We start from the raw sequence: 25,753 nt of genomic DNA, 5'->3' as shown, positions 1-25,753 counted from the left end.
TCCAAATATTTTCTTGCCAGTAACTGTCACCCAGGTGTTGATGACAAAGCCCCGTTGCTGATCTGGGCTGTCACGCATCTCTCTTGCCTGTTTATAACATTTTTCCTACTGCCTTCCACAGTTCGCTCAGATCGGGACCCAGACTCTAATCCCTAGAGGCCGAGGAAGGAGGGGCCTCTGTATTTTCTCTCCACGTTGGTTGGCTTGAGTGTTTGTAGAAGGTGGCGCTAAAATACACCGTGAAAAAATGTCCTCTTCAACCAATCCCTCCTTTCACCTTTCTTTTTTCATCGCTGGTGAGGATTGTTAGTAAAAATAGTTCTTAATAATAGAAAAAGAGTTACAAACTATTAATACTTAATAATAGTAAAAATAGTTACTGCTCAGAGTGAAATTAGGTGTGCTAGAGAAAGGGTAACAGTGATTCTCCTGAAAATTTCTAACTAAATGTTAGACATACCTACTATTTATATGTATCTGGCGTCGCCTACGTCCTGCGGAAATTAAAGAAATATACACATGCCCTGATTCTGATTTAATTAGACTTGGTGGGACCCTGCTGGTTTGTGGTTTTTTTTAGTTTCTCAGGTGGGTCAATAACCAGTCAAAGCTGAACGGAAAACATTAGGGGCTTAAAATTCATCAGTAAATAAATCTGCCCTTACTGGAAGCCACTGTTCTCTCGCCATGTTATTCAGTTGTAAGTGTATGTTTTAATGCTGGGTAAGCAGCGTACCATCTAAGTTTAATAGCCATTAGCGATGAAGAGGCATTGTTACACTTTATTTTTATTTTTTAAAATATATTTCTTTATTCATTTCAGAGAGGAAGGGAGAAGGAGAGAGAGAGAGAGATAGAAACGTCAATGATGAGAGAGAAACATGGATCAGCTGCCTCCCGCACACCCGCCCCCCCGGGGATCGAGCCCGAAACTCAGGCATGTGGCCTTGGCTGGAATCGAACATGGGACCCTTCAGTCCCCAGGCCGACGCTCTATCCGCTGAGCCAAGCCAGCTAGGGCCATTGTTACACTTGAATGTGTTCTAGGATATTGTGCCTTACTCTTTTTAAAGATGGGAGTTTATTTGTCTCGTAAACAAAACTAACCAAACAACCCTTTTGATATTTAGTTACTTGAATGCTCTTACATTAAAAGACATGTGGCAGTAGTAGTGCAAATAGTAAATGGGGGTGGGGTTCAAGAGAAGAAAGATTCATGCGTGGCCTGTTAATTTTACAGATGTGGGAAGAGTACCCGGATGTGTATGGGGTTCGGCGGTCAAACCGAAGCAGACAAGAACCTTCACGATTTAATATTAAGGAGGAGGTAAGCGAAAGAAATGTTTTAAGGGGGTATGTTGAAGCTCCTTACCTTACCTTGTCCTTTCCGACTCCGGTATGTCTTGCCGTGAACAAAGACTCAACGTCGGGGTGGAAATTAAATGGCTAATGAGAGCTTTCTCGACCCAGCACAGCAAGGAAAGCCACGTGGGGCTTTAAAAAAAAGAAACTTTCCAGGGAGAACATGTAATAGTGAATGTTGCAGTAGAGGGGTAAGATTACTATACAGAACTGGCCTAAAATTTTTAATTTTTTTTTTTGGACGTTTCTCATAGTGAAATCGATTGTAGTAAGATACTTACTTTTTTTTAAATATCTAGGTTGTAAATCTCCTACTTTTTTTGTTCAATGAGTAACTTGCCTGGTAAACAAGTACAAAACAGTGGCACTAGTTTCAGGTGTATTTCTGAGAAAAGAGTTTACTCGACATACGTAATGTATTTTAACTCATTTCTTTACATTTGGTTTCCCAGCTCATGTTTAGTGTGCCGTATAAAATGTTTCACACGGATTTACTCTGTGGTCAATTGTGAGAGTTGGGTGGTTTCCAAAATTAGTACTGTTTACTGGGTTCTGTGGGTTCCACAGAATCAGCTTTTCTCCGTTTGTGACCATTTTGTGGATTCTTACCTCTGTGTTAGGCTTATAGATTCCATTCTGAAGAGATAACTTTTTTTTTTTTTGTCTCAGGGAAGTGACCCCCTGCTTTTGCCATTCTTAACTATACATCATCCTTCTGCTAAAAGTTAAATATTGATAGCCAACGGTTAGTGAGCTGGGGTGGATTTTAGTTGATCGGTTTTAAAAATCTAATTGGCCATCACATGGGCATTGCCTTTACGGTGTTTTATTTTGACCTCGGAGCTGGTTTTCCTTAGCTTTCCTTCCCCACAGCGTCTGGGACTGGGTCACCGAGCTATCTTTGCCACAACCTATCACATAGATGTGTGAACCTTTTGAGTATAAGTTAACACGTTCTCTGTACGGCACCAGAACAAGAGCAGTAGGGGAGGTTGGCCATTTTGCTTAATTTTGGCGGAAAAGAGCTGTTCAAAGATGTCTCTGACTGTGAACTTCCCACGTGCTGTTAGCAGAGCACGGTTGCTGATCAAGCTCATGAATGAGTCTCAAATGAAACCGATCAGTAGCCACCACCGCTAATGACGCATTCAATGTTGTGGCGTTTCCTTGTGCCATTCTAGATCTGCACGGTCGCCACTAGACACGGGACGTTTAAAATTTATACCCATTGAAACGGAGTGAAACGAAAAATTCCACTCCTGAGTCCCTCTAGCCCCACTTCAGGGTCCCGGTGGCCACACGGGCCTGCTGGCCGTGATATCTGACGGGGACTGTGCAGGTGCAGAGCGATGCCATCATTCCAGAAACTCCCACCGTCCCGCAGGCTTGTAGGAGTCAAGCTGAGAAATACCCCCTGGCGTTAGAGACAACTCAGAAATGACACACGCATTAATTTTCAAAGCAAAAGGAGAGAGGGCGCCACCACACAAATGCTGAGGTTTTTCTTTCTGCCTGGAAGCTCACGTCGAATGATGTTATACTGAGTAGACTTGTTAAGCGGGCTCGTGCGGACCCTGATGACCGTGAATTAAAGTCTGTGCTCATTTCTTCCCCTCACACACTGAAGGCCAGTAGCGGGTCTGAGAGTGGGAGCCCAAAACGAAGAGGCCAGAGGCAGCTGAAAAAACAGTAAGTCTCTTCCGGGGACAATTCCTTCCCGTGGTCGATGGTAACCTGTCAGCGTGTCTGGGACTGCCTTCGTTGTGTCTCCAGCCTCCCCCAGGTCCCAGAGCCCGCCTCTCTCTCTCACTATCTTGGGTCCCTGCCCAGCTTCACCTGCTGCAGCAGCAGCATTCAGAGCCCAAGATTCTCAGTGTTCGACTCCTAAGTAAGTATTTCCCACCAGCCTGCGCTCCTGGGGGGCGGACCCCACCTTACTCCATCTGTGTCGCCCCGTTAGTCCAATTGCTATTATTTTTTCAAATGTGCACAGATACCAAATATGTAGGCATTTGGTGTTCTATTCTCGTCGAGCAAAGAGCAGGTTTAGATTTGCCTTCATTTCCATTTGTTCTCTGTGTTGGCATGGCAATATTATATTGTTTGCACACCCATGGTAATACGAGATTTCACATGGTCATTTCCATATAATTTTAACATTACAGTTCATAAGCCAGAACACTTTAAGTCTTGGCCTTAATGTGAAATTTCTTTATAACATGGATTATATGCTCATTCTTTTAACATTTATTTCAATGAATGTTAAGATGCAACTATGTTTGCTTTTTTTCCTTTTTGAGAAATAATTTTAAAAATCTGTTTTTGGGGGCGTGTGGATCCCTTGGAAAGTATGGATTTTATAGCTCATCTTCTTAGGAAAATGTATAGCAGCATTTCAAAAAAAAGAAAAATGTAGATAGTCAAAACTTTGCACACAGATCTAGGGGTTTCTCATGGGACACAGTTGTCCATGGCCCTTATTAAGAGCCCCAGTTATGTATTCTCTGTTCTCAAATGTTAGTAGTCTTAAGTATTTGGCCTAAGGCACAGTGATTTGAGTTTTTAAAATCCATTTCCTCATTTCCAAAATAGAGGAATGCTTATTCTGCCGACCTAACAGAAGTTAATAGAAAGTTTGCCAAGCCAGGAGTTCAATATAGGCCTTATCGGAGCACGTGCAGTTTTCATCTGTGTTCTAGATTCCGAGTTAGAGTTGGAGAAGTGTTAACTGTAGGCAAGCCCGCACTTGGTGTCTTGGAAGGCTTTGGTCCTACCTCAGTCCTGTGGCCTGCTGGGGAGATTGTTCTCAGCCCCCCTGCCCCCCCCCTCGCCCCCCGCCAGTCTCGGGGGCCTTTTGGGGGCCTTGGAGAAGCCCCTGATAGTTCTCGTCCCTCCACCACCCGCTTCTCTGCTGGTCTCTTGACTGGGATCCAGATGTTGCTGTGTGCTTGAAGACCCCGACTGCCCATTTTCATGGCCTGGTCCCGGTGTGCAGAAGCCTGCGTTTTTCAGCCATGGTGCAACTCACCAGTCTTCCCCTGTACTTGCTCTCCCTCTCCTACCCTCAGAGCACTCAAGGTCGGCAACTTCCGGAGGCCTTCAAGGACCTTTCTTTCCCCAGAGTAGAAGCGCTTAGTTCTGCACAGGGGGTGGGGGGGGGCGGGGGGTGGGGGGCGGGCGGGGGGTGCCTCTGTCATGCCGTCTCCCTGCCTAGGCTCTTCCCCAGGAACTTGTGTGGCCTCACTTCCTGCTGGGCTTGGGGAGCCGGGCTTGGGAGCTCTTCTCCTGAGTGAGTGTCATGAGAAAGGCACAGTGCTGGGGGCGCCCTCCGTGAGCTGAGCTAGTGGGCAAACCCAGCTTGGAAAAATCAGCACAGGGAAATGCTATTCTGAAACCCTCAGATTTTAAAGACTTCTAAAAAGGAGCTAGTTTGCCCTAGCCGGTTTGGCTCAGTGGTTGGAGTGTCGGCCCGTGGGCTAAAGGGTCAGGGTTCGATTCCAATCAAGGGCACGTACCTCGGTTGCAGGATGCATTCCTGGCCTAGTCTGTCTCCCCTCCCTTCCACTCTCTCACAGAATCAGTGGGAACAATATCCTCGGGTGGGCATTAACAACAACAACAAAAAAGGAAACTATTTTTAAAAACTTTTTTTAGGAATTCATTTCAAACTTTGTGACAATAAAAGCACAAAGGCTAGACTGCCTGTGTACTTTACGATTGGTTACCGTTCTTGTTATTGCCGTTATTGTCGTGTTCTTTTCATATACACTAGCACATGGCATGTTTTTCTGAATCGTTTAAGACGCACAGCATGGCCTTTTACTCTTAAAATACCTAAGAGCGTATTTCCTAAGAATTAAGGATCTTCTCTTTCATAAGCACAGTTTTAACATAAATAAATTTAGCATTGCTGAAATACTTGGGTCCAATTCATATTCCTATTTTTGTCAATTGACCCAATAATGTCTTTTCTAACATTTTCCCACCTTCACTAGGAGATTCAGTCAGTGATTAGATCTTGTCAGGTTCTCTTTATCTAGAGCAGTGGTCGGCAAACTGCGGCTCGCGAGCCACACGCGGCTCTTTGGCTCCTTGAGTGTGGCTCTTCAATAAAATACCGACTTCTGCGCATGGGCCACGAAGTTTCATTCGCACTGTACGTGTGTGCCCGCACGTGGTGTTTTGTGGAAGAGCCACACTCAAGGGGCCAAAGAGCCGCATGTGGCTCGCGAGCCGCAGTTTGCCAACCACCGGTCTAGAGCATTTCACAGGCTTTCATTGCTTTTATGACATTGACATTTTTTTTTTATTTTATTTTATTTATTTATTTTTATTTTTTTAAATATATATTTTAATGATTTTTTACAGAGAGGAAGGGAGAGGGATAGAGAGTTAGAAACATCGATGAGAGAGAAACATTGATCAGCTGCCTCCTGCACAACCCCCACTGGGGATGTGCTGGCAACCAAGGTACATGCCCTTGACTGGAATTGAACCTGAGACCTTTCAGTCTGCAGGCCGACGCTCTATCCACTGAGCCAAACCAGTCAGGGCGACATTGACATTTTTGAAGAATAATGCCTTACAAGGGACTGGCTCCCCAGAGTCATGGTGGGAATTAGCATTTAAAAGCTTAAAAGCTCCAGAGTGTAATGTCCCCACACAGCGCATCTACAGGGTTGAGAAGTCACCTCCTTGTAACTAACTGGCCTCTCTTCACCGCACATTCCAAGTGACTTCATATCGCTGATCCTAACTTAACTTTTTTCTCCCTGTTCTTGAAAATTTAATCCATTATTCAGTGTCGGATACACTTCCACACAGAATCAGTCAGGCCTCTGATTATTCAGATCTTCCTAGAATCGGTAGGTCTGGCTGGACTTTTTCCTGATTTTTTTGGTTTTCAGGGTTATGGTTGAGAGTCCCAGGGCTGGGGCTGTGATGGAGCCAAACCACTTGTTTTCACGGGGCGTCAGTTTCCGTCTCTGGGGGGCCTGTGGACCAGTTGACGTGCTAATTTTTTTAAAAAAATATATTTTATTGATTTTTTACAGAGAGGAAGGGAGAGGGATAGAGAGTTAGAAACATCGATGGGAGAGAAACATCGATCAGCCGCCTCCTGCACACCCCCTACTGGGGATGTGCCCACAACCAAGGTACATGCCCTTGACCGGAATCGAACCTGGGACCCTTCAGTCCGCAGGCCGACGCTCTATCCACTGAGCCAAACCTGTCAGGGCGACGTGCTAAGTTTTTGGACGTTCTTGTATTGGCAGATTCTAAGTCCTCCTGGTTGTCCATACCCTACAGATCTGCCCTGTAGCCGGAAAACTTGCCTCAGCACCCACTGCCATTTTAGTCTCCTAAAGCTCATAGGTAGGCCCTCATTTAGCTTCGCAGTACCTGGTGGGGCGTGGAAATTACGACGCACACGTGACTGAGGATTTTTCTCATCTGATCTGCTGTCCCGTGGGTCTTCGTTGTTATATTCTTTCATCGTGTTTCCCGCAAAGCCACTCTCTGCCCTTTGACAGTGAGCCCCTTGGGAGCGCCAGCTGTTCTGGACTTGGCCCTGGGGGGCTGCAGCCTCACGTGCCAGTCTCCCAGTCGCCGGAGACATCTTCCTGTCTTCCTTGCTGCCATCACTTCTTTTCCTGGGAGGCTCTAGCAGACATATGTTTTCTAGTCTCTGGGGGAAGAGAATACGATAGGCGCCCAGAATATAGGCATAAGGAGGTCTCGGATTTAAAGAGAGATGGAGGGTTAGGCAGCGCTCACAGGCCTTGGTGTCTTAGCTCGAGTGCTTCCAAAAGCCCCCCACCTGCCTGACCCCTACACTGATGTGGCTCATTCTTTCATTAACTATCCCGTTACTTAACAAAGCAGTGTCTCTGCTTGCCTGCGTTCTCGCTGAGCTCGGGGACAAAGATGAGGATAGGTGGCCCTGCCCACAGGGACTCAGCTCTTAGGGAAATAGATGCAAAACAGTGTCACCAGAACCTGAGTAACGGACACAGAAGGCTCCACTGCCTTGTCATGAAGGCTTGAAAAGACATTTTTTCCCCCTAAAGTTTACACACACTCGGGTATAGGGTGGCTCTGCCGCCTTTATTTATTTTTTTTAATTTTACTGATTTCAGAGAAGAAGAGAGAGGGAGAGAGAGAGAAACATCAACGATGAGAGAGAATCATGGATTGGCTGCCTCCTGCTCGCCCCACACTGGAGATGGAGCCCACAACCCAGGCATGTGCCTTTGACCGGAATTGAACCCGGGACCCTTCAGTCCGCAGGCCGACGCTCTATCCACTGAGCCAATCCAGCTAGGGTGCCCTGGCACCTTTTAGGAAGGTTCTTAGGAATCCACGGATCAGTCACCTTCTCACAGCAATCTTCCCTATGACTGTGACCTGTCCTCCCCTGAGAATATCGATTTGACTGTGCAATTGTGCCACACTTGTCCTCAGCAAAACCTCATTTCCTATTCAGAGACCAAGAGGCACAGTGGTAATTGTTTTATTTGCAGAGCAAGTGGTTGTACTTGCTTATAAATTTTCTTCCCCCTCTCCCCCAGATATTTCCTTCTTCCCCGCAGGTGAGAAATGAGCTAAGTCCCTGTAGTATCTTGTTTGGTCTCCAAGTAAACTCAGAAACTGGGGGAGTAGGATACGTATTGGGGTGTGGCTCTTCCCGGCCTTCTAAAGCCTCAAGGAGCAAAGGAACACCTTCCATGTCTAATAATTACGTCTTTGGCTGAACAGACAATTTAGTAGGTGGTAGGTTTATCATTGAAACATAATTTTAGGGACTGTTTCCTCAAGTGTATTCTGACGATGTGAAAATATCCAGTATGAGTTCTCAGAAAAGTCTCTTCACTGTAGCAGCAGCATCGGCACGAATTTGTTAAAACTAAAATCTTAGGCCTCACATTAGACCTCCTGAATCAAAAACTGGCCGCAGCCCAGAAATCTGAATTAACAAGCCTTTCAGTGACGCTGTTGATGCTGACGTTTGAGAAATACCAATTGAGTATATATTATGGTTCACTCTGGCTAGTGTTAATAGTCACATCAAAATAGAATATGAGACATTTAACAGCATTTTAAAAAATATTTATTGATTTCAGAGAGGAAGGGAGAGGGAGAGAGAGAGAGAAACATCAATGATGGGAGAGAATCATGGACGGGCTGTCTCCTGCACGCCCCCTACTGGGGATCGAGCCCGCAACTCAGGCATGTGCCCTTGGCTGGAATCGAACCCGGGACCCTTCAGTCCGCAGGCCAACACTCTATCCACTGAGCTAAGCAGGCTAGGGCTTAACAGCATTTTTTATCCAGAACCAATGGTTTTATAAAAATACAGCCTTAGTTTAGTTTCCATTTTCATTTATTTTGTTACAAGAGATAAAACCAGGAGTCGATATTGCACAGCCAATATGTAAATGGAGCTTGAAGAAATCTCTTGAGCGTAATTAAAGCTAAAATACACATGGTCTGCCTTTTGGGTAATTAGATCAGAATTGGTGTTGTCGGAATCTTCAAGCTAAACAATCCGGAAGCATCTTTGAGAGAAAAATCATTGTGCTTTGCTTTTGATCACAGAGAAAAGTGGAAGCAGGAGCCCTCAGAAGATGAACAGGAGCCAGGCAGCGATGCAGAGAGTGAACCAGAGCAAAACACAGTGAGAGCCCGGAGGCCTTTCCCCAGAAGGTGCAGTGTTTGCTCGGACATCTCCGCCTCTGGGGAGCGTTGTCTGTGTCAGATCGAGAGGGAGAGGGCGCGGTGCTAGGAAGAGATGGGACACAGTGCGTGGTGCCTCTGGGTTTCCAGTGTCTGTGGTTCACTTCTTGCCAGCCTGCATCGTTAGCCAGTGATGGCATGGCGGGGCGTTGCCATGATACGCAGCTCAATGACTGACTGTTTCCTACTCCATGTTGGATTAGTGATGTGGGAAGACTGTGTCTTCTCTTTAAAAAAGCTCCCTGTGGCCCAGACCCGTGGTCAGCAAACCGCGGCTCGCGAGCCACATGCGGCTCTTTGGCCCCTTGAGTGTGGCTCTTCCACAAAATACCACGTGCAGGCGCGCACGTACAGTGCGATTGAAACTTCGCGGCCCATGCGCAGAAGTTGGTATTTTGTGGAAGAGCCGGTATTTTGTGGAAGAGCCACACTCAAGGGGCCAAAGAGCCGCATGTGGCTTGCGAGCCGCGGTTTGCCGAGCCGCAGTTTGCCGACCACTGGCCCAGACGGACTGGCTCGTTGGTTGAGCGTCGACGACGAGGTCACGGTTCCATTCGCAGTCAAGGCACGTGCCTGGGTTTTGGGCTCGATCCCCAGTAGGGGGCATGCAGGAGGCTGCCCATCACTAATTCTTTCTTACCATTGATGTTTTTATCGCTCTCCTCTTCTCTCTTCCTTTCTCTCTAAAATCAATAAAAACATATTGTATAATAATGTACCACTTTTTAATTTTTTTAAATGGTACAGCCACTTTATTTTTATTTATTTATTTTAAATCCTCACCCGAGGATATATTTTTGTTGATTTTTGAGAGAGTAGAAGAGAGAAGGAAAGACAGAGAAATATCAATGTGAGAGGAAAATATCGATTGGTTGCCTCCTGCATGCACCCCGACCAGTGCTGGGGCCAGGGAGGAGCCTGCAACCGAGGCATGTGCCCTTGACCGGCATTGAACCCGGGGCCCTTTAGTCCTCAGGCCGATGCATTATCCACTGAGCCAAACTGGCTAGGGCTAAAAACATATTTTTTCAAAAGTTTAAAAACCTCCTTTTTGAGGGAACTAATTCTTAAGTTTCTAACACCGACTGGTTGAAAGCATTCTTCACTGTTTATTACCTTGTTCATATAATCTATGTAACATTAAACAGAGGATCTAATTGTCGGAGAAGGAAGTAGGCCGAGTGGCGGGAGAGTGGTACTTCTTGATCAGATGGATGGCATCATACGATACTGGCGAGGGTGGAGGAAGGCGGGAGGCAGAGGGGCCCCGGGAAACTTGACGCCCTTGCACTGTGGTGTAGGATGGGGTTGGCAGGCGACGGCCTTGCGGCCAGATCCCACTCCCCACCTCATTTCGTACGGCCCACCGGCTCAGTATAGCTTTATAGATGAACATTGGTAGTTTGACAATAGGGAACACTAAGTTTGAATTCCAGTTCAGTGACATGTTATCCCTTAAAAAAAAGTGCTGTTCTTCTCCTTAGTCGATATGTATCACAAAAAATACACTCAGTGATGATTACTTTATTTTCAATTTTGTCACTCAAAAATCCGTGAAAATTTATTTTCTCTCGCTATGTAAGTACCTATGTGGTGGCCTCAGTTTTGTCTCTTGTCTGGGAAAACCCAAAATCTTCACACCCTCTGGCTGTTTACAGCAGAATGTTTGCCTACCCCTGGCTCAGGACGCGGCACTTGTCCCCCAACCTGTACCCCCACCCCCACCCCCACCCCCTCAGCAGAATTCATCAACTGAGATGTGTCCCCTTTCATCCGAGTTAAGCTCAGTATTGGGATGGTGCTCCAGTTCCATCGTCAAGATTTTATCCATCATTCATTGAATCCTGGGCCTTGAATCCTCTGTGTAGCATTGGTTATGGCAGGCCAGAGAGAAAGCGTTAGATGTGATTATGAGTTTTCATCCTCCATTTTCTCCTTTCACCTTTTTACCACCGATAGAGCGCTATTTTGGGGATTTCCTTGTGTGAGCTCCCGGGTTATGGCGCTCAGTCCTGGCCGTGGGTGGGAGTCGGCAGAGGGCCATGTCCTCAGTCTGTTCCGTTGGTCTGTGCAGGTCAGTCTCCCAGGTGGCCTTCCAGTACATTCTGTGCACATATAAGAAAAATAAATGTGTAGTTACTTCTTACTCTTTTTCCATTTATACAGATAATACATTCCATGCATCTTTTATATATTTTTTTTCATGATCTTGGCAATCTTTCTGTATCAGTACATGGAACACCCGCCCCCCCCCCTTTTCTTAATGGCTCCATAATACCTTATTTATTGAACTAGTTCCCAGTTGATGGACACTTAGAGTGTTTCTAATCTTTTGTTATTGCAAATAATACTCCGGTGAATACCTTAATATGCCTGGGCCGGTGTCTATATCTGTAAGATCAATTCCCAGAAGTAAAATTGTTATATTAGTCAGTTTGGGAGATATTTCCAAAGTGCCCACCAAAGAGATGCCACCAGCAACGTGCTGTGTATTTTTATATCAGGTCACCCCGAGGGTCAGTGGCGGACCTTTGCCTCAGAACCCACCGTGTCTCCTGTAAATGCTGGCGGACTGTGGGCATCAGCATCATGCCCATGTGGAAGATGCAGACTTCCAGTGAATTAGAATCTCGGGGAAAAGGGGACCCGGGAACATACATTTCTAACACTCCCCTGGTTAAGCCTACCTATGTCCCCCTGCCCTGGGAAAAAGAATGATACCGATCTGAAGTAAACGCCAAATGATAGAGTAAAACTGCTATTTTTTTTTTATCTTCTCATTCCAGAACAGTGCCCAAACCTCGAGTTAAGAAGCAGCCTAAAGCTCAGCGTGGAAAGAAAAAAAAGCAAGAGTCGTCTGATGACGATGACGAAGACGATGAGGCTCCCAAAAGGCAGACTCGTCGCAGAGCGGCCAAAAATGTGAGGTAGGTCATGCCCCGGAAGTTTCTTGTTTGTGTGAGGGCGATCGTTTGATTGGCTTGCACTTGGTTCTCGGCCCCTGATTATGCATCTGGTGGGCAGAAATACTGACCCGTGTCCCGTGGAGGTATTGGGAAATCGGGTCTGCGTGGGTGCAACAAGAATGGCATTGGCCAACGGGAATATGGAATAAGTAGCAGTAGCTCATTTCAAGCCTTCATTCCTCTCAAGACAGCTGCCTCAAGTTCACGGCCTGTCGAGGCAGCTAGTGATGTTGCCTTCATTTCATAACATCCCTTTTTAGGAACGATGTTTGGGTGTGTGCTAGAGTCTCTCACTTATTCCGCATTGTGCCTCTGTAGCTATAAAGAAGATGATGACTTCGAGACCGACTCAGATGACCTCATTGAGATGACTGGGGAAGGAGTGGATGACCAGCAGGACAGTAGTGAAACCATTGAAAAGGTCTTAGACTCACGGCTGGGGAAGAAAGGAGGTATGTGCCTTTGGCAAGCAAATTCCCTTTTTTATCTGCTCAGTCAGACCCAAATTTTACATATTTCAACTCTGAAATGATGCATGTCAGCCCATGCCCATATCTGTCCTGAAATAGGGAATTTTTTCTGACCCCCATCTTCATTATCTCAGAGCTGAGAATGGAGGGGTGCATTTCACATGTTTTTGAGATTTTAAAATGAAGCGAATAAAGCTGTGTTACTGTCTTAAAAAGCAGTGATGTAGCAGAGGTTCTTGCTCATTGACATTGAGCTAATATGCCTTTAATTGTTTCTGAATCTTCTTGTGAAATGTATGAAACTGGTTAAATGCATATTTGGATGATGATAAAGATTATTTTATATTCTAATTGAGATAGAACTCAATTTCTTTAAAGTAATCTTGCTATAAAAGAAATGTCAAGGTAACACCTAAAATATTTTTTTTCTGTCCTCTTTTTTCTTCCAGCCTCACTTTGGGTAGATGGTAACTGGTGGAGATACATTTAGTTTCTTACCTTATCCATCATATTCCCGGGTGGATGGATTTGTTTTCTGAGTTAGTAGGGACCAGAATAAAAGGGTGTTGCTGTTTCATTTTTACTGTGTTTGGACACAAGGATTTCTTTGATTTCACTGGCAAGTTTTGGGATATGTTTGAAAGTATAAAAATTGAGTTTGCATTTTAAAAACATTTGAAATTACTGATCTCATTTATCCTGCATTGCTTACAAATTTCTGCTTCTTTCAAGTCAAAGGATTTTGGTGCGTCTTCTGAAAATAGACTCTTTAGACAATTTTGTACTTGGGAAACTTTTCAGTGTCTGGTTTCATGTACTTTATCTAAAATGTGTTAAAACTGAATCCTTTTGCAGCCACTGGAGCGTCTACTACAGTGTATGCGGTTGAAGCGAACGGAGACCCAAGCGGTGACTTTGACCCGGAAAGTGATGAAGGCGAAATCCAGTACCTCATCAAGTGGAAGGGTTGGTCTTATATCCACGGCACGTGGGAGAGCGAAGAGTCCTTGCAGCAACAGAAAGTGAAGGGCCTGAAAAAACTCGAGAACTTCAAGAAGAAAGAGGACGAAATCAAGCAATGGTACATTTTCCATCCTGGGTTAAAGAAATAGGTTTGCAGCCCGAGGGACAGGAAGGTTCAATATACCTGGGACATCAGACCTGTCCGTGTAATGTGGTCAGGTTACTTTGTGTTAGGAATAGGGACAGATGAGTCCTATTGTGGTTTTTTTTTTTTAATTTTTAAGAAAACGTATTTTTATTGATGTCAGAGAGGAAGGAAGAGGGAGAGAGGGAAACATCAATGATGACAGAGAATCATTGATCTGATGCCTCCTGCACTGCCCCTTACAGGGGATCGAGCCCGCAACCTGGGCATGTGCCCTGACCAGGAATCGAACCTGTAACCTCCTGGTTCATAGTTCGACACTCAACTGCTGAGCCACACCAGCTGGGCCAGATGAGTTATAATTTCTGTTTTACTACAATGCAAAATATACCACTTCACTAAATCACATATTTTTCCTTTGAGTCAAAGACAATAATCTGTGTCATTAAGATAGAAGTGGCTTATATACTTAAAATTTAAAATTCTCAGAAGTATGGTGAGATCTAATTGTAGGTGGCTGCTGTTGTCCTTTTAATGAGCTTTGGTGCTAAGAATAACTCGTTTTCAAAAAAGCCACATTGAATCAGTCCTGAAGCCCATTATATGTTAAAAAAGGCATGTCATCTTTTCAGTCTGGAAGACAGTTTTATTCTCTCGGTCTGTTCAGAAATATTAATTTATCCCATGAAATTACATGAATTTGTCACAACATCGTTACGTTTAGGTTTCTTGTAAATCGGCCACACGGAGAGGCGTCTCCGGTGTTGTGTTTTTTAAAAGTGTGTGTGTGTTATAAAGTCTCCGGCCTCATTACTAGATACTAAAGGGGCAGATGGAAGTGAAGACTGATTTCTTCCCTCCCTTGGACTTTGCTTTGAGAGATGTGTCTGGATCCCCCAGATTTAACGAGCGGGTACTTTTTCTGTCCGTCTTCTGTCCAGGCTGGGGAAAGTTTCTCCCGAAGATGTGGAATACTTCAACTGCCAACAGGAGCTGGCCTCAGAGCTGAACAAACAGTATCAGATAGTAGAAAGAGTGATAGGTAAGAGCATGGAAACTTACTTTATTCATGTATGTATGTATGCATGTATGCATGTATGTATTTATCTAGTGCTGATTATAGTGATAACCTCTCTCTCTTACCGTCCGTTGTTTAGCTATCAAGACAAGCAAATCTACGCTGGGCCAAACCGATTTTCCAGGTAAGCAATTGCTCCTGTTCGTTAATGTTCAGCATTTATGAGCAGCTGATGTTTTGCCGTGCTCACAGTTCTGCCCCATGATGTGTCATTGGTTATAATGTCAGTCCCCTCCTGGGAGGGACAGTGGCTTACCTGTACATTTTTACACGTGAAACAGCTCACAGTCGAAAGCCGGCACCTTCGAATGAACCCGAGTATCTGTGCAAATGGATGGGCCTGCCCTACTCAGAGTGCAGCTGGGAAGACGAAGCCCTGATCGGAAAGAAATTCCAGGGCTGCATCGACAGCTTCCACAGCCGGAACAACTCCAAAACCATCCCGACGAGAGAGTGCAAGGTGCGGTGCGGAACGGCTTCGATGTTGTCGGGGAAAGATGTGTCGATACAAAGGGCTGGGCACGGAGCTATTGGGAAGATAAACTGTTACAAAAATAAAGGATCGTTTCCATTTTGGAAATGAAAGAAGATGAATTAACCTTCACACCAAAGGAAAATAGGAGAGGATGAGTTGAAGAGGGCTTTGCTGACTTGTTGAATCTTATAATTTATAGAATGTTATACATCTAATTGGAGATATTGTAGAGAATACTTGAAATACTTTTTATTGATTTTAGCGAGAAAGGAAGGGAGAGGGGGAGAGAGAGAGAGAAACATTGATGGGCTGCCTCCTGCACGCCCCCGACTGGGCATCGAGCCTGCAACATGGGTATGTGTCCTTGACCAGGAATCGAACCATTGACCTTTTGGTGCATGGGACAACACTCAGCCAACTGAGCCACACAGGCCAGGGTGAAATAATTTGAACACTTTAAAGAGGAGTGATGGAAAGGGGACCATCTCTCAATTTTAAGTTAGATACTAAGTATATCAGCTTTTCTATTGGCTAGATTGGTTGTCCAGGACCTTTTCCTTCGTTGGAATTCATTCTGAAGTGGTGTCCTTGGTTCTTTAGTAATAAAAGTTTATGTAAGACATGGGCTGTGTCTCTGAGAGGTTGACATTCAGGTTTATGGCAACCTGTGTGGTTCTGGGAATACGGACCACAATGAAAGAAGTGGTGGTGGGTTGCTGATTCCGATGTGAAGTTTGAATTTGTATGCTTTGGTGCTGAACACGTAACTCATGGCCAGTTGCGTTTTAGCATAGGAATAGGAAGGAAGTTTTTCCTGACCTGGGGCTTGGTTCCTTTTCTTTTTTAGGCCCTGAAGCAGAGACCACGATTTGTGGCGTTAAAGAAACAGCCGGCATATTTAGGAGGGGAGAACCTGGAGCTCCGGGACTACCAGCTCGAAGGGCTCAACTGGCTGGCTCATTCCTGGTGCAAGTAGGTAGACAAAGATGTTCGAACTTCTCTTTACTGTTTTTGGCTTCTTTATTGCTAGAGGCAGAGAATTACTTCTTGGTACTGTGCAGTGTAGAAATTTTAAAATTATGTGATTGAGAGAAGTCTACCATGTTAATCTGAAGTCAAGAGTATAGTCAGCTTTCATATCCACGCAGTCAACCAATACTGGATTGAAGATATTCTGGGGGAAGGAGTTTGGTGAAAAGTAAACCTGTTTCCTCCCAGTAGGGTGGAAAGATGGGAGAAATATGAGGGAAATGACTCAGGAATACTCTGTATCTGAACCGTATGTTAAATTGGTGTATCCCAGGTTTATAGAGGTATGGCCTCCTCATTCTCCCTTCCTCAAGTATGTTCTGATTTGTTCTTTTGTGTACTTTCCCCCTAAATTAAAATTGTAATCTCTCTTGGTGAATCAAGTGTCTTACTTTTCTTTGTTTAATCCTCACCCAAACATATACTTACTTTTTTAAATTAATTTTAGAGAGAGAGGAGAAGGGGGCGGGTTAGAGAGAGAGAAACATCGATGTGATAGAGAAACATCCCGTTGAAATCCAGCCCTTCTGCTAAAGCAGTGTTTCTCAAAGTGTGGTTCCAGGAATGCACCTGCATCAGAATGTGCAGAAGTGCTTGTTACAGTGCAGGTTCCGGAGCCCTTTCCCAGGTACTGATTCAGGTGTAGAGTGGGATTCAGAAATCGCCCTAGCCAGTTTGGCTCATTGGATAGAGCATCGGCCTGTGGACTGAAGGGTCCCGGGTTCAGTTATGGTCCAGTTATGGTCAAGGACACATGCCCAGGTTGTGGGCTCGATCCCCAGTGTGGGGCATGCAGGAGGCAGCCTATCAATGATTCTCTCTAATCATTGATGTTTCATTCTCTCTCTCCCTCTCCCTTCCTCTCTGAAATCAATGAAATATATTTTAAAAAAAAGAAACCACAATACCAAAAATAAATAAATAAATAAATAAATAAATAAATAAATAAATAAATAAATAAATAAATAAATCTATAGCTTACCCCAGCTGTAGACTGTAGTGTCTTTAAATCAAGCTGTACGCACAGCAGCATGCAGGTCTGGCGAATAGTGTGTATAGCGCTGAATAACCTGGTGGCGTGCAGTGGCCTGCGTGGGTGATTCGAGCAAAGGCACATGACTCTCAGGCTCCAGTTCTCCAGTGGGGGTAGCCAGTGTGCCCTGCTTTCTGTGTTGGAAGCCAAGGTCATGTGCTTGTGTCCACCTGCTTCCTCTGTTACAGGGGATAGAGGTACAGAGCCAAATGCAAGGTCAAGAATATAGTCTGACTAGGCTCTTGTAGTAATCCAAGTCCTTTTTTTTCTAAATCCTCACCTGAGGATATTTTCCCATTGAATTTTAGAGAGTGTGGAAGGGGGGGGGGGGGAGAGAACACACATTGATTGGTTGCCTCTTGCGCGCTCCCTGACCAGGGCCAGGGATTGAGCCTGCAACTGAGCTACATCCCTTGACCGGGAATTGAACCCAGGACCCTTCAGTCCTCAGGTCGATGCTCTGTCCACTGAGCCAAACCGGCCAGGCCTACTCCAAGTCTTGATCATGCTTAGATCGCTTGTTACTCTGTTTGTAGCTTCCACTTGCTTATGTAGGAGACTTAATTGCAGGTGAGAGGAAATACAGTTGAGATTCACACTGAAGTGTTTTGCTGGGTGACATATGGGGTGTTGGCATCCTTGCTCTTCGTTTCTTTGTGAATTAAGGATTTTTTTTTCTTCTTCTTCCTGCAGAAGCAACAGTGTAATCCTTGCTGATGAAATGGGCCTGGGAAAGACCATCCAGACCATATCATTCCTCTCCTACCTGTTCCACCAACACCAGCTGTATGGCCCTTTTCTTATAGTCGTCCCTTTATCCACCCTCACCTCATGGCAGAGGGAGTTTGAAATCTGGGCACCAGAGATTAACGTAGTGGTTTACATAGGTGACCTGATGAGCAGAAATACGGTGTGTAAACAAAAGAATTGGGGTAGAATCTGTATTATAAATGTATTATGGGAATTGACCTAAAGCCATTATAGTTTTTGGTAAAGTTATGATTCTGTGCTGTGCCCCTGATAGTGGGGGATATATTGTATCACAAAAATGCAACCCAGATATTCTGCAAAACATGCGTATATTTAAGGAAAGTACATGAAGGGGGGAATCTCTTAGTTGGATTGCAATATTAATTATATTTTTCTTCTCTCTGTGCTCTGGACTTCTAAGACCACCTTATTTATGAAGGGCTTTAGGGAGTTAATACCTTGTAGAATGTCAATATTATTTTAGCTATTTGAGCAGAGAGTTATTACTGAACCTAATCGAGTTCTTAGAATGTGTTTCCCAATCTTTTAACATGGTGAGGTTGCAACTGACCTTGACAAAAAAATTAAAAGTTAAAAAAAAAAGTAATTGAAAACGCATGACTTCTAAGAAAGGAGTAAGGGGAAAGGACAATGGGCCATTCCCAGACTTAAGCATCAGAAACTTAAATCTTTCCGTGGTGGTAACTGTTTTTACAAGCACCTGGCGGGGGCCAGGCCCAGAGCTGGGTGCTCTGTGTACACAGCCTGTAATCCTCACGGTAGTCTCCACAATAGACCATGTTCTTCCAACCGATGAAGGTGGTGACTCAGAGAGGCGAAGTCCTGGCCCCCTGCCAAGTAGAATGGGGGTTGGGACAGATGTGTCTGGCCCCATACCTTTGCTCTTCCACCCCGGTATGGTAACTGTTTCTGGGGGATTGCTTCCAATAAGAGCAAGCCATCAGGAACCCACAACCCTTTGAGAGATGTTACATATTGTCATGCTAATTCCAATTTATTTTTATTACCTACTGTCATTGTCTAACCGAAACTCTGGCAGATTGCATTGCCCTCATTCCGAGTTTCTAAAGTATACAGCAGCTTCTAGCTTTGTGAATTTATTTTTTTAACCATCACAAAAGAAGAAACAACTTCCGGGATTATGCGAAATGGCTTTAAGCACTGCAGTCCCTAGTAGAGACAAGGAGAACTCTGCCAAATTGTGTCCGCTGGGAAGTCTTCAGTAGGCCTTTAGCTTTGTTGTCTTTCTTCCCACGTGGTGGTACTCAGCTGCCTGTCCTCCTTGCCCCGTTGTCATGACAACCAACCGCGGAAGCTTTGTCATGGGCATTGTCTGCCTGGCATCCAGTCACACCTCAGTGTGAACGTGTTAGCTTCTGTGTTCCTTCACATTGACGTTATTTTCATTTTCATTCGGGTTAAATTACATTTTCACAGTGAGCCTCCCTTTCCTTTTTCTTGGGGCCCACATCTGTCTGCTCTGTGATGAATGAACTTTCTGACCTCATTAATGGTTGGAATTCGTTTTACTTGCTAATGAAAGTATTGCCCTGTCCAAGAAAATAATCAGATTATATTTCCTTAAGAAAATTCTCATTTAGGGGGTGAAATCGCCGATGAAATGCATTTTTTTGATCAGTTGTGTTGGGGCTGCAGGGGCAAAGGGAAACGACAATTTATTTGAATTCTGACCGTGAAGTTTTGGCTGCTCAGTGATAGATCTTTAATTCTAACTCTTCACTGCGATTAGGTCATTTTAGAATGTATAAGGTATTTATTAAATTCTGCAAGTTTTTTTTATTGGGCGTGTTTCTGTTGCATCTGTCATAAGACTGGCTGGTAAAAGTAGAAATTGTATCTGAATTACCCTTTTTTTTTTTTTTTTATAGATACGGGAATATGAATGGATTCATTCTCAGACCAAAAGGCTCAAATTCAATGCACTTATAACAACATACGAGATCCTCTTAAAAGATAAGGTGTGTAATTGGTAACTAGAAGGCTGAATTTTGTAGTGTAACTTGTGCAAATGTTATCAGACTTCAGCATCAGGGTGTGTACTTCCCACTTGCCATGTTTTTTTCTCTATTTCTTTAAAAAAGCAAACAAATGAACCAGTAAATCCACACTGAATATTAAGGTTATTAAAAAACAACAAAAACAAACAAACTCACAGTTAAAGGGGACCTTGGGTCGCCTAGTCCAATGGAATTAAACAGGACAAAGGGGTATTGAGGCCCGCAGCTCCCCTGTGATTCTAGGCAATTATGGGGAACTGGGCCTGGGTGCCACGCTCATGGCACAGGCATTTCTCCAGAACAGGTGATGCGGGTGGTCTCTGAGGGGGACACCAAAAGGAAGCTCTTTAAATTACCTTCTTTCTACAGTTTAGTGGGAAATGTATGAGGCAGGTGATCCTATTGGTGACAATGTAAATAAATACATTCAGTTTGGTGGCTCTTGATGTTTCTGTGCTTGAGGGTTGGGCTGGAGAACAGGGAGAGAAGAACCTTAACGAAAGAGAGACAGCAAAATCCCCTGTTTGGTTTTTGTTTTGTTTTTTTGCCCAGCATGCCAATTTTTGGGTTCTTGCTTCTGGGCATGCAGCAGTACCCGGCCTGAGAGAGCCCCTATGGGTTTTAGAGGGAGAATGTGCTTTTTTGAGTAGACATCCATCTAGCAACCAGCAGAATAAACGGAAGAGTCCTCCTGTCCCTTAAGTCTGAAGAATCAGTGTTTCCGTGCATACCTTCGTGACGGTATTTTGTACAGAGATGATTAACACTTGCAAGTCCTTGTGGGTTTCCTTCTGACCTGGTGGCTCGTTCTGTTTTGTTTTTGCTTTAGACTGTGCTGGGCAGTATTAACTGGGCCTTCCTGGGAGTGGATGAAGCCCATCGGTTGAAGAACGATGACTCTTTATTGTATAAAACCCTGATTGACTTCAAGTCCAACCATAGGCTCCTGATTACGGGGACCCCTCTTCAGAACTCCCTCAAAGAGCTCTGGTCCTTGCTGCACTTTATTATGCCGGAGAAGTAAGCTCCTTCCTGTGTCTTTCCCAGCACGCTAGACTGTCTGAAACGCCAATGCTTTTTAACTCTTTTGAGTAGGCAAGACCTTAGGGAACATGGGTGGCATGCATGTTTGGGGGAAAGCCAAGCATTAACTGAGGCAGGAACAGACGGATTCGCATGTTCCATCATACGTGAGCGAAGGCACAGAAGTCAGCCTGTTGAGGAGAAAGCATGTTGTTTACCCAACCTGTGACTCAGTTACTTGCTTTGGGGAAGTGATTAGTAGAGAGGAAACATGAGAACTTCTCACTGCTGTTACCAGGTAATCAATAAGATTGAAGTGACATCTACAAGGCCCACAAGCTGTCAAATATTAAAAATACCTTAAGGCCAAAGATCTGCTAACAGAAGCCTTACCTTTAGGCCTTCCTAAGGTCTTCAACTCACTAAAATATTGGTGGGATGTCTCTTTTAAAGGAGGTTTTTATGGGAGAGATGGTGTGCACATTTTATAAAAGTTAAATTTATCCAGAGGTGTTGGTGATACTGAAAGTGAAAGCTAAACTCGGCCTGATTTGAAGAACCCTTCTCAGTACCTTGACTTTGACTCCTCGCGCACCACTTTCTCCGTCACCCACTCTCCTCCAGCCACTCCAGCCATCTTTTTATTGCTCCCGCATGCCATGCCATTGCCAGTCCTTTGGCCTGGGATGTTTTTCCTCCTCCTCGTCAATACTATTCTTGCCTCGGTTTATGTGACCACTTCTTTTTAGAGGTCTTCTCAGACCCCCTGACCTAGAGTAGCGGCCTGTTAGACATGCTTAGCATCCCTACCCGGTTTTGTTTTCTATACGGCACCTCTTTTTTCCCTATTTATTTGTCATTCATCTCATGTCATTCAAATTCAGGGAAGATGTGAGTGTCTACTATGTACCTGTCATAAACTGATCAAGGCATTTTTGGATAGCCTAACATCCAACATAGAGAATGGTCCCTTCCTCCATTTGTTGTTATAGCTCTGAAAACTTCTTGAGATACAATGTACATACCATAAAGTGTACCATTGTAATTATGCGATTAATTATTTTTTAGTGAATTTGTAGAGTTGCGCAACTATCAGGATAATCTAGTTTTAGAATATTTTTTCATCCAGAAAAGTTCCCTCTTGCTTGTTCATACAAACTTTCTGCTTCACTAATCAGCTTTCATCTCTACTGATTTACGTTTTCTAGAAATTCCATTTGAATGGAAGCTTAATACGGCCTTTCTGTTTTGGCTCCTTTCACTTAGCATAATAGTTTTGAGATTCACCTTTGTCCTAGATTATCAGGAGCTATTCTCTTATTATGCATTGTCTTACTATGGCTTGTCTTTTCATTTTCTTAATGCTGTCTTTTGAAGAGCAAGCGTTTTTAAATTTGATGAAGTATAATTTATCATTTTTAAATGGATTGTCATAAAATGAGACATTTGCCTAACCCAAGGTTACAGAGACTTGCTTTTCTTGTTTTTTCTAGAATTTCTTACATTTAGACCTGTTGCATTTTGAGTTAATTTTGTTTTAAGTGTTAAGTGCGAGGGCCCAAGTTCATTTATTTTTGCAGAGGGATTTTTGGAAATTGTTCTGGTGCCATTTGTTGAAAAGACTATATCCTTTCTTCATTAAATTGTCCTTGTCCCAAATTTGGGTGACAAATTGTTTGGGTGACAAATTTGTTGCCAGTTAGTTGAGGCCATAAATACATAATGGCCTGTTTCTGGGTTCTCAGTTCTGTTCCTTTGGTACATATTTCTGTCCTTATGCCGACACACTCTGCATTCATTACTGGCTGCATACCGCTTGGTAAAATGGGGAAGATTTCAAGTTCCAACTTGGTTCTTTTCCAGAATTATGTTGGCTATTCTAGATTGTTTATACTTCCGTATGTGTTGTAGGATCAGCTTATGAATTTCTGAAAAGAAAAGAAAAGCTGAAATATTGGCAGGCATTGTGTTGAATTTATTTATCAATTTAGGGAGAATTATCATCTAAACAATATTGAGCCTCCTTAGCCAGTGATGGCAAACCTTTTGAGCTCGGCGTGTCAGCATTTTGAAAAACCCTAACTTAACTCTGGTGCCGTGTCACATATAGGGATTTTTTGATCTTTGCAACCATAGTAAAACAAAGACTTATACTTTTGATGTTTATTTTATATATTTAAATGCCATTTAACAAAAAAAAATCAACCAAAAAAATGAGTTCGCGTGTCACCTCTGACACGCGTGTCATAGGTTCGCCATCACTGGCCTAAGTCATAGTCAGGGCAAGTTTCCTCCATTCCTTTAGACCTGTAATTTTTCTCTGTAGTTTCAGTGTATAAGTCTTTATACTTTTGTTACTTTATTCCTCATCTTTTAATTTTGAGTGGAATTGTGTTTTTTAATCTAATTTTGAAAGTGTACCAGAGAGTTGAGTTTTATAGAGTGATCTTGTATCCTGTGAACTTGTAAAGGTTATTCCCACTGTTTTGTTGTTGCTGACTTCTCTGCACTCTAGGTACAAGGTCTCACCTTCTCCAAGTAAAGGTAGCTAGTTATACTTCCTTTCCTCAGTGTGCATGGCTGTCTTTTTTTAAAAAATATACATTTTATTGATTTTTTACAGAGAGGAAGGGAGAGGGATAGAGAGTTGGAAACATTGATGAGAGAGAAACATCGATCAGATGCCTCCTGCACACCTCCTACTGGGGATGTGCCCGCAACCAAGGTACATGCCCTTGACCGCAGTCGAACCTGGGACCTTTCAGTCCACAGGCTGAGGCTCTATCCACTGAGCCAAACCGGTTAAGGCCACATGGCTGTCTTTTAATTCTTGCCTTTGTTGCACTAGCTAGAGCCTCCATGGGGCGTAGTATTGGTAGGAGTAGAATGTGAGCCACAGAATTTTTGTAGCTCCCCTGGATCAGGCTGAGGAAGTTTTCTTCTCGTTCTAGTTTTCGGGAGTTCTTACAGTGGATCAGCGTCGGACTTGGTCACGTGCTATTTTTCTGTGTATGTTGAGATGACCATGTGGTTTTTGTTCTTTATTCTGTCAGGATGTGGTATATTTTGTTAGTTACGTTTTAGATGTTAAGCCAACCTTTCATTCCTGGGATTAATCTGTCTCAATCCAGGCAGAACAGTTTTGGGTGACAAGTGCTTATATTCCTTAATAAACTTTATGTGCCCAGGTTTCCCTAATATTAAATTTATATCATTCAGATTGTTCTTGTCAGAGGGCTGTAGTCTTGTTTATTGTTGTTACGAATCGTTAACTTTTTAACATAGGGACAGTGAAGATTATTGATGGAAATGATATAATTTTTACCCTTGAGCAGTGACAGCTCTAATACTGCCACTAATTATTATTTTACCTACGAGCTTTATTTTCCCAAGAAATTGCAGCTTATTAAAAGAATTAAGATTACGTTTTCTGCATATTTCGCACAATGACTATGTTTGTGTATGTACTAATTGCATGATACACTAAAATTTTGAGAATTCTGGAAGCCGTCTCAAAGTTGGAAACCTTTATGCAGAATAGACTGATGAAGTGATCCATTGGTTTTCCTCTCTCTTATACTCAAGAGCGAGTACTGATAAAGTTTATCTGTCCTTATAGGGAAGATTTTTCCCCCCATTTTATCTTAAAAGAAATTTTTGTGGCAAAAACGCTTTTTTCTTTGTGCGGAACCAAGTAACACTGGACTGTTTGGCCCCCAGGTTTGAGTTCTGGGAAGATTTCGAGGAGGACCACGGGAAAGGGCGGGAGAACGGCTACCAGAGCCTCCACAAGGTGCTGGAGCCCTTCCTCCTGCGGAGGGTCAAGAAGGACGTGGAGAAGTCCCTGCCCGCCAAAGTGGAGCAGATCCTCAGGGTGGAGATGTCGGCCCTTCAGAAACAGTATTACAAGTGCGTGACCGCGGGCGCGGCCGGAGTGCGAGTAAGACAGTGCCCTGAAGCCAGGAGATGGGCCGTAGACAGATCCACCGTGTCTCTCAGGCCCCAGCACAGATTGAAGTAGCAATTTGTTTATGGTCAGAGGAACTTTTATTATCCTCGCTTTTTTTTTTTTATAATATATTTTATTGGTTTTTTACAGAGAAGAAGGGAGAGGGATAGAGAGTTAGAAACATCGATGAGAGAGAAACATCGATCAGCTGCCTCCTGCACATTCCCTACTGGGGATGTGCCCGCAACCAAGGTACATGCCCTTGGCCGGAATCGAACCCGGGACCTTTCAGTCTGCAGGCCGACGCTCCATCCACTGAGCCAAACCGGTTAGGGCTTATCCTCGCTTTTTATTTTTATTTATTTTTTTAAAATATATTTTATTGATTTTTTACAGAGAGGAAGAGAGAGAGATAGTCAGAAACATCGATGAGAGAGAAACATGGATCAGCTGCCTCCTGCACATCCCCCACTGGGGAAGTGCCCACAACCCAGGTACATGCCCTTGGCCGGAATTGAACCCGGGACCTTCCAGTCCGCAGGCCGACGCTCTATCCACTGAACCAAACCGGTTTCAGCTTATCCTCGCTTTTTAAAAAAGACATTCTTACTGATTTCAGAGAGGAAGGGAGAGGGAGGGAGGTAGAAACATTAAGGATGAGGATCATGGATCGGCTGCCTCCTGCACGCCCCACAATGGGGATTGAGCCCACGGCCTCAGCATGTGCCCTGACT

At 44.0% G+C, this 25,753-nt stretch overlaps 1 protein-coding gene across 6 annotated transcripts in view; it reads left to right on the top strand.

Annotated features, from left to right (window-relative positions):
• The window catches only part of CHD2 (chromodomain helicase DNA binding protein 2), a 90,404-nt gene that overhangs the window by 23,364 nt on the left and 41,287 nt on the right, over positions 1-25,753 (top strand). For 3 of the 6 annotated variants that reach the window (XM_059678309.1, XM_059678308.1, XM_059678313.1), the window contains 14 exons: positions 1,241-1,327; positions 2,990-3,051; positions 8,962-9,069; positions 11,886-12,026; positions 12,384-12,517; positions 13,391-13,616; positions 14,585-14,685; positions 14,801-14,845; positions 15,003-15,181; positions 16,044-16,168; positions 17,952-18,168; positions 19,919-20,008; positions 20,877-21,067; positions 24,791-24,979. In XM_059678309.1, coding sequence (XP_059534292.1) covers positions 1,241-1,327; positions 2,990-3,051; positions 8,962-9,069; positions 11,886-12,026; positions 12,384-12,517; positions 13,391-13,616; positions 14,585-14,685; positions 14,801-14,845; positions 15,003-15,181; positions 16,044-16,168; positions 17,952-18,168; positions 19,919-20,008; positions 20,877-21,067; positions 24,791-24,979 — 1,895 coding nt within the window. The remainder of the gene's footprint in view (positions 1-1,240; positions 1,328-2,989; positions 3,052-8,961; positions 9,070-11,885; positions 12,027-12,383; positions 12,518-13,390; positions 13,617-14,584; positions 14,686-14,800; positions 14,846-15,002; positions 15,182-16,043; positions 16,169-17,951; positions 18,169-19,918; positions 20,009-20,876; positions 21,068-24,790; positions 24,980-25,753) is intronic. The other 3 variants (XM_059678310.1, XM_059678311.1, XM_059678312.1) reach the window with 3 other exon arrangements.

Source organism: Myotis daubentonii, chromosome 21 (genome assembly GCF_963259705.1).
Source record: "Myotis daubentonii chromosome 21, mMyoDau2.1, whole genome shotgun sequence".
Taxonomy (NCBI): domain Eukaryota; kingdom Metazoa; phylum Chordata; class Mammalia; order Chiroptera; family Vespertilionidae; genus Myotis; species Myotis daubentonii.
The sequence above is the reverse complement of the archived record's forward strand: the minus strand, read 5'-3'. Positions and strand labels throughout refer to the sequence as shown.